The sequence below is a fragment of the Hakea prostrata genome, chromosome 6 (assembly GCF_041222555.1).
Source record: "Hakea prostrata isolate BN-2017 chromosome 6, UWA_Hpros_2, whole genome shotgun sequence".
Taxonomy (NCBI): Eukaryota; Viridiplantae; Streptophyta; class Magnoliopsida; order Proteales; family Proteaceae; genus Hakea; species Hakea prostrata.
In genome coordinates, this window is record NC_142605.1 from 37,931,824 (window position 1) to 37,940,798 (window position 8,975).

The 8,975-nt window shown below is 37.7% G+C and overlaps 1 protein-coding gene across 1 annotated transcript; it reads left to right on the plus strand.

Annotated features, from left to right (window-relative positions):
* The first annotated feature begins 4,640 nt into the window (after nucleotides 1-4,640).
* On the plus strand, nucleotides 4,641-7,818 carry LOC149013924 (protein CLAVATA3 INSENSITIVE RECEPTOR KINASE 6-like). The gene is made up of 4 exons (XM_089160131.1): nucleotides 4,641-5,390; nucleotides 5,520-5,780; nucleotides 5,874-6,746; nucleotides 6,881-7,818. The coding sequence occupies exons 1-4, from the start codon at nucleotides 4,961-4,963 to the stop codon at nucleotides 7,360-7,362; spliced, it is 2,046 nt and encodes a 681-aa protein (XP_089016257.1). The 5' UTR covers nucleotides 4,641-4,960; the 3' UTR covers nucleotides 7,363-7,818.
* The last annotated feature ends 1,157 nt before the right edge of the window (nucleotides 7,819-8,975 follow it).

Here is an 8,975-nt window from a genome sequence, read left to right on the forward strand (position 1 = left end):
GTGTTAATGACGGTTTATCCCGTGGTTTGAGGTTAATTGTCGTTAATTAAGAACTCCTTAACTCCTTTTTCAAAATCGTGATTCATGGGCTGGTATGGGCTTCCCGACCCTAGCCCAATAAGTAAAATTTTAAACCATCCGAATCTGATGGCCTAATCGGTGATTTTAGATTAAAATCCGGTTCTAAGCGAGGATTGAAGCCCAGTTCAGCCCAACCTCAGATTAACACATCTTGGACCAAGCTCGGTCCATTTGAGCCCTATTAGTTGGGTCCATATTAAAGCTCAAAGGTTAGGACCAAGTCTACAAAATTTAGAAAAACTATTCCTAAGGATTTAGCACGAGGTTATACCTAATTTTCTTGATACCTTCTTCTTCTTTATACCCTTTATATTCCACCCCCCTTCCCAAAGGAAAAAAAAAATGTTCATAGAAAATTAATGTAAATTGGTACCTTCCCTTAAATCCTCAAAAGACTTGTAAGCTCCTCCATTAAGAGTTTGGATCATCTCCCCTGACCCCTGTCGAGCATGAATTACCCCGGGGGCTCACAGGGTTCATGTGATGGGGTTTTTCTTTTTTTACTTGTAGACCCCACATATTTGTAGTTGTAAGGCCGTTCTGGGAACACAGGGTACCCTGTCGGAAGAGATGATCCACACTTCCACACTTTTCCATTAGTGTTCAATCCACTCTCTCCAAAATTTCAAATGTGTTTTGAAAAGAAGAGCTATCCATCTGAATGGGTTGGGAAGACTGCCGACTCCATGCTCACAAATAGAAATCCCTCTTCCTTGCTTGGGTGCATAGCAAACTCCCTTTCTTATGGGCCCGATGCATGGTCCACTTGAGAAAGGTCGTCCGCTCCTAATTCTTGGTAATTTGCAATTACCTCCCTCGACTAATAATCTTTACATTTTCCTCTATGCACTTGGAAGAACCAATTCAGTTTTATTTGAGGTGGGCCCAAAGTGGGTTATACCTAATTCACAACCCATTATAAATATAGAATCACAGATTTACCTAATCAATGGGAAATGCCACATCAAACCTACTTTTTGGGTGGGCCAGGCCAAGTTGGATCTGGCTGGTTCTTTCCATTTGTACAATGATGTCTTACATTAGTTGGTTTAGGTCATTAATTTATTCTTCACAAACATAAGATGTTCTCTACAAATAATCCCTTCAAGTGTTGAGTTGGACCCTTCAACAAAAATCTTTGACTTGATCTTAAAGGATGCAATAATGCCTTACTAGGGTGAAACATTATGAGGATAAAATTTAAGTATATTACTTGAAGTGTTCCCAGTGGATTCAAACAAATGGAAGCCATCTCTTTCTTTTTAGTGGATTGGACAAGCAATCAATCTAGGGTAAAGCAATCTTTTAAGCAACACTAAAAGAAGAAAAACATTTCCTTTTGTTCTCTTTTCTTAGCCAATTCAATTTCCTAAGCTTTTTACAGCAGCATGAGTGGATTCATTATTTCATTTTCTTCATTGGAGAAGTAGGACCCAAAGATTTTAACCTAAAAAAGGAAAAAAAATAGGAACCAAAGACTATTAAAAACCCTTTTACATGGTTGTGCAAAGAAGAGAAAAAAGAAAACCATTCATGAGCTTTGCATTGCTTGGCTGTTAAAAGATAACAGTGACACTTGAGGGGCCTTTCACTTAAATCAGTGCTATTAAAAGAACTTTCTTCACTACTGTGAGTGCAGAAAATCTATGGGCCAATTGAAATTTGTATTTTCATTTCAAAGTATCTTTACAAGTTTACATCATATATAGGTAATAAAGTGAAGAATTGCATTGATGAGTTTGCATAAATGTAAAGTTATTGACATACAAGCATTTGTATAGAGTCTTTCTCCTTTCATCATTACCCTATTGAAACATAATATAACTCTTACTCAAGAGTGTTCTTTCTAGTATTATTGATCTTTGCCTTCCAAAGACAATGGCCCCTTTGAGATATTGAAAATTACATAAGTATATTAATTAAGGAAATCAAATGTCATAATATACTCTTAGAGAGTGACCTTCACTTAATGCTTAAGGCTTTTTCTTTTTTTCCGTTCAATTCACAAAATTATATTCACGTGATCGATAATGAATGATATAACATCAATTTTTGGTGAGAGATGAAAAATTAAAGTCCATTTCATAGAGTAATCTCCACTTCATGCTTTAATGTTTTTTCCCCTCTTCAAAGATAGAAAATTGTATTTGCGTGATTAATAATAAATAATTCAAAATAAGATGTTGATTGAAGTTGTAACATGGAAACCCATTTTGGAGACAATAATTTGTATCATGAATAATTATTTTCTACCTTATTAGATTATGTTTTTGTGCTCTCCACTACTCATGTTGTATTATAATAAACTCAGCCTTCATCAGCATGTTCTACCCAAAAAATCCGCACATCACCATTGATTCTTTAGGGGAACTAACACTTTAGGGTGCAAGCCTTGGATTCTTCATATATGACTAGATCTTGTTTTAAGGTCGTATACTGTTCTTCTTAAAGATATATAATTAATTTGTGAAACTTTATAAAAAAAAAAGTAATTAAGTTGTGGAAATTCTTAGTCCCTTTGTAAAGATAACAGATCTAGAAAGGGTTGGAAGGGATAAAAGAAAGTACAAAAGATAACAGATAGCACACCCAGAAGGAGAGGAGTATGAGAACCTTATTCTTCCTTTTCAGTGGCGCATATGATGACAACCCTACATCTCTAATTTGCAGAGAGAAAGAATGATAAAAACTTATGCTAGCACAGAGAGAGAGAGAACTGTTCATTCATGTCTTAAAATATAAACAGTAAGGAATATGAAAAGTGATGATTTATGCTTTTCATGTAAAACTCACAAGGTTTACCTTTATTGGCTAATGGAAAGTGGAAATGGAGTTGGATCTCCCTTAAAATTACTATTTGTTTATCACATATGGATGATAAATACATTAACCAAAATATTCCAATTTAAAGCTCCTTGTCTCACTCAGATGGCTTGTTTATGGAAAAGAATTTTGAAGCCCCTTGGGAGAGATGAAGAAAACCTATTTCCAGATTATCTTCATAAGTCCTACTACATTAACTATTCTGGTGGAATAATATTCATTTCAAAGGACTTTGATAGATACCCATCATGGCAGGTAAGAAATTTAGAATTTAGAGTCTTATTTTCAATCATATGGCTTGGATTGTGGTGATTGTTAATTAGACTCTTTTATTTTATCTTTTAGAGGTAGGTGAGGTCCTCCAACCTCCTACTGTATTCTGTATTTATTGTCTTTCTCTACCTCTATCTGCATTAAAAAGTCCTTTTCAGAGTTTTTTATTTTTTTATAAACAAGTCCTTTTCAGAGTTAATTGTTTGAATTTTGCACTTCATAGATTTCTTTCTCTATCTAGTTCTGCATTCTGAAGTTGACTGTGTGGCTTCTCTCTCCTGATCTAGAAAAGCCAGCGGGTCTTAAGGAGCAGCATCAATTTTCAACCATGAACTTAAATTTCCAAGTGATCTATGTGAGTAAGCAATAGATTTGTTGATTTTCATAACAAACTAACCAAAGATGTGAAAACTAGAATTGAATTACCAGGCTTTGTAACTCATATTTCTGTTATTGCTTCTATTGAATGAATTGTGATTCACACAAAAAACACAAAAAGAAGAACAGAAAACTAAAATCACGGATTGAATTAGTTACTGTCACTTTCAATTCAGTTTGGATTTAAATTTGTCTCAAAACCCATTTTTGCATGATCCAAAGAGGAAAAGGGGGATATAAAAGGTTACTAATAATTCACTGATGTTGGATACTATGTTGGATTGATGAATTCGGATTCTTTATCCAAACTTCTTGTATGTCTTTTGTTAGATGGGCGATGCATGGACAGAGGATAGCAACCATTGGATGTAAAGATTGAAGTAAAATCAGTATATTTAAGAGAGAAAATACATCTTCTGAAGACAGATTGGTTCTATTTTTAGCCATATATAAACAAACTCATTTCCTTTCAGCCTCATATATCTAATCGTTGCCATCCTATCAATTCATGCATTGCCCAGACAGATAAGAGAGTAGATGGTGAGGATCTGGGATTCTGGATGCTGGGTTTTCCCAGTTTAACTAGTTGAGTGACCGGATAACGGATATAATTTTGAAATTTGAAAACACACTAGTTCTCTCTCTCTCAGAGATAAGATTAAAACAATATAAAAATCTGAAATAAAATAAATTTAGTAAAGGATTAATAAGCCTCAGAATATATAAAATTTCTCCTTAGATTTTGAAAAACATATTAATGAGTTTTCTTCTTCTCGCGATAAATCGACTAAATCCTGGGACAGTCACGAGCCTTTCAATAAAAATGTCGGTTTGTGAAAAAGTGAAAATATGCATGAGGCACTGAGTCCCATAAATATTAAAATAAAATCTACTTTCTCCAGAGCAAAGGGCGTTCTTGTAATAATAAAAAAATCCAAGGAGGTAAGTTGCTAGGGTGGTAGTAGAAAGGGTTGGTGTTGAAATGGTCCTTCAATGTCAGACAGAGAACAGAGTTGAATAGTTGACAGAGATATGAAGAAAAAGTAGAGCACTGAGAAAGGCAGAGAAAAAGCTCAGCTTTATAAAGCACTTAGAATTCGAATTTTTCACTCCCAAGGAATCTCTACTTAACTAAGAAATCCATCAAATAGATCAGACGGCCATGATTAACCAACTGGGTCCCATCTCCACTTCAATTTCAGGACGTGCTGTGTAGCAGAGACGTTTCTTTTTAGTGCATCTCTGTTTCTCACTCTCTGTTGAGAAGGGGTCCAAGGCCAAGGGTGAGCTTTGATCTGTGAATTTCTGTTTCTTGCAACTGCAAGCGTTCGTCACTAGATTCCAACACTTGATGCCTGCATAAGAAGAAGAGAGGTTTCTGGGTTTGTCGCATTTCGAAGCGAGGATGGGTGGTTGTGGGTTTTTCTTCTCTTTTCTTGTGCTCTTTTCATTTTTGGGTCTGCAACTGGTTAATGGGAATGTGGAGCTTAGAGCTCTCATGGAGATGAAAGCTTCTCTGGACCCTGAAAACAAATTCCTTTCTTCTTGGACTAGTGAAGGTGATCCATGCAGTGGCCTTTTTGAAGGTGTTGCTTGTAACGAGCGTGGCAAAGTGGCTAACATCTCTTTACAGGGGAAGGGTCTTTATGGCAGGGTTCCTTCAGCTATTGCTGAACTGAAGTGCTTGTCTGGTCTCTACCTGCACTACAACTATTTGTCTGGAGAGATACCCAGAGAAATTTCAAATCTTACCGAGCTCTCTGATCTGTATCTTAATGTCAATAACCTCTCCGGGAACATTCCACCTGAAATAGGAAACATGGCTAGTCTCCAAGGTTAGTTATATTACAAAACTTCATAGAAGCTAGATGTTGAAAGCTTTGATTTTTGCTTAGGAATTTCCGCTGACCTTTGTTTGGTTCATGATATTATTAACTCTGATCTGTATGGTCCCGTGTTTGCAGTTCTGCAACTTTGCTATAACCAGCTCGGTGGGAGCATACCAACGCAGTTGGGGTCTCTGAAGAAGCTAAGCGTTCTTGCTCTGCAAGATAATGAACTAACTGGAGCTATTCCTGCTAGTTTGGGAGAGTTGCAGACGCTGACAAGGATGGATTTGAGCTATAACCGATTATTTGGTCCCATTCCAGCAAAACTTTCTGATATTCCTCTTCTGGAAGTTCTGGATGTTCGAAACAATACTCTTTCAGGCAATGTCCCTCCTGGTAATACGTTTGATCCCTCGTTTAGAATTTTTTATCTTGATTATGTCGCAAGAAATCCTTTTTAACTTCCAGTTTCCTCTGAATGTTATGAAGCTCTGAAGAAATTAAATGGAGGATTCCAGTACGGAAACAACTCGGATTTATGTGGAGTTGGATTTTCTACTTTGAGGGCTTGCATTACTGCGAATGGGCTGGACCCCAACAGACCAGAACCGTATGCATCTAATACTAGTGGTATTCCAACAAAAGAAATTCCAGTATCTGCAAATTTCCGAGTGAACTGCAACCAGACTTACTGTTCTAATCCATCAAGAAGCCCTAGAGTTGCTCTTGTTGTTGGAGTTATTGCAATCACTGTTGCATTGACGATTGCAGGTCTTTTGACTTTCTCATGGTACCGGCGCCGGAAACAGAAGATTGGTAGTGCTTTTGATTCTTCAGATAGCCGTCTTAGTACTGATCAGGTCAAAGAGATACAGAGGAAGAGTGCTTCTACACTGATCAGTCTTGAGTACTCAAATGGATGGGATCCATTAGCTGATGGACGAAATGTTAATGGGTTCTCTCAGGAAGTTCTTCGGATCTTTAGATTCAATCTGGAAGAGGTGGAATCAGCTACTCAACATTTCTCAGAGGTGAATCTGTTGGGGAAAAGCAACTTCTCTGCTATCTATAAGGGAATTTTAAGAGATGGGTCTGTTGTTGCTATCAAGAGCATCAACAAGACTAGCTGTAAATCGGAGGAAACTGATTTCTTGACGGGTTTGAACTTATTAACTTCTTTGAGACATGAAAACCTTGTTGGGTTGAAAGGTTTTTGTTGTTCCAAAGGCAGGGGTGAGTGTTTCCTTATCTACGAATTTGTTCCTAATGGGAACTTGCTTCAGTATCTTGATGTGAAGGATGGCAAAGATCGTGTTCTTGAATGGTCAACTAGAGTTTCCATCATCAATGGCATTGCTAAAGGTCTATGTTCTGTTTCTGTGCCTTTTATTATCGTTTGTCCTAGCTTTTTTTCAGGGCTTTTTTTGCTTCTGTTGAGATCTTCATAAGCTATGGAAATTGCTGGAACTGATTTATTTCATCTTTCTCTTGAGCAGGTATTGAGTATTTACACAGTAACAAACCTGCAAAACCTGCCCTAGTTCACCAAAATATATCAGCAGAGAAGGTGCTCATTGACCAGCGATTTAAGCCATTAATCTCAGACTCTGGGCTACACAAACTCTTGGCCGATGACATTGTCTTCTCAGTACTCAAGGCCAGTGCTGCCATGGGATACCTAGCTCCAGAGTACACCACCACTGGGCGATTCACCGAGAAGAGCGATGTTTACGCATTTGGGGTAATTGTACTCCAGATCCTTACTGGAAGAAGGATGATCACACAATCAATGCGAAATGGAGCAGAATCAAACAAGTTCGAAGAGTTCATGGATATGAATCTTGATGGGAAGTTCCCTGAAGCAGAGGCAGCTAAATTGACAAGAATTGCATTGGCTTGCACACATGACTCACCTAACAATAGGCCCAACATGGAAACAGTGGTTCAAGAACTGAACAAATGCAGTAGCAGCTCTTGATAATTCATGGGTCTAGTGATGATGACTACTTGTTAACTTTGAAGCTGTCCTCTCGGCTGTGAAAAAATTTCTGAGGCTAGGTAGAGCGTAGATAGGGTTAGAACATCACTCACTAACCGTTAACCACTCCTTATGCTGAATCTTGGTTCTTATGTGCTGTATCTGTACTTGAGGACTTGGGGTTGTAAGAGTTTAGTCTTTTTTCTAGTCCTGTCAGCTTGAAGATGTATGTTATGTATGAATTGTAATGAAATCGCGTCTTTCTTTATAGCGAGTCATGAAGAGAAATAACACTTATTGATGTGATGCTTTCTTCTTCTCACCTATTCATTAGAACTAGAAAAAACTCAGAGATATCACTTCAGTGGTAACACTTTCCTCACGAGAGTAGTGAAATAAAATTGGGTACCCCAGCTGGTATTGGCAGATACCGATATCTTGGTCCCAGATTATAATCCATCCAAAACAAACAAACCCATCAACTGGATTCTGCAATTACAAAAGGAAAGGAGAAATAAACCTCATCTGTGTTTCGTCGTTAGAGTTGGCTATTTGTGTTTGACATTGTTTTCTCAAATCTGACTTTCGTTTTTCCCTGGGTTGTCGTTAGAGTTGGCTTCTAGTATTTGGATTCTTTCTCAACAAATGTGCTTGTTTGGTACCAGACCCATATGGTATTAGTATTTAAAGACCCAATTGGCCTCAATAGACAAAACGGTAAACATAAGAATAAGAAACCTGCAATTGGCGTGAATGTCTCTTGGCGGATCTAGTTTCCCAGTTCTTCCTGTCTACATCTGAGAGAACTCTGAAGTCTGAAGGTTCTGGCCGATCCTTGTCGTTCTAATCCTAGGGAATATTGCAATTAATGAAGGCCGATTCGATTGCCAACTCTGTTTCCTTGTGCTCTGTTTGTGTGAAAAGATGTTTACCTAAATCGAATTGCCCACGCAGCCCACCTTGGATTAAAAAGCATGACAAGACAAAAGATACACCAGAAGCCAGAGCCCGTGATTAGACTCTTGATTACGTTGAATTAAGGGAACCTACGCTGGATAACCACAGATATTAAACTTCGCATACTAGTAATCTTTTTGAAGTTCCCAAATCATGGGATGATTGGATGCTCAAAGCTTTGCGTTTTTCCACAGATGCCTAAATTTTACTGTTCTTCGTTTGTGGAGATAACGATGACAGTTCATTACCACTACTCATGTAGAGAACTCCATAGACATCCAGATCCATGTACATTTTGATAAAGAATAAGCCATGAAATAATTCTATGAAATCTTCAAAAAGAAAAGTCTCTTTGCTGGGGGTGTTTTTTGACACAGAGGAAGGGATGGAATAGAGTTATTTTACTTGCCACCTCTAAACTTGGAGTGAAACTCTTGACCGTCCTTTAGGTGAGGAATGTTATTGACTTAGCCCCCTCTTCATAACGTGATAAATATCATAAATTATCCATTACTGTCCGTAAAATATTCACGCCTTTTATGTTAATTTTGAAATTAAAATGACATGTTGCCAAGGTGCAACATTCTAGCAAATTTTGCCGGTTCCTGGTTGCTTAAACCAGCGATTTGGTGAAATCTCGCCGGAAAATCGCCAAT

Coding starts and splice junctions, on each gene's coding strand:
- LOC149013924 (XM_089160131.1), top strand. CDS start 4,961: ATGGGTGGTTGTGGGTTTTTCTTCTCTTTTCTTGTGCTCTTTTCATTT. Junction 5,781..5,873: donor TTCAGGCAATGTCCCTCCTG/GTAATACGTTTG, acceptor AATGTTATGAAG/CTCTGAAGAAATTAAATGGA. Junction 6,747..6,880: donor CATCAATGGCATTGCTAAAG/GTCTATGTTCTG, acceptor TCTCTTGAGCAG/GTATTGAGTATTTACACAGT.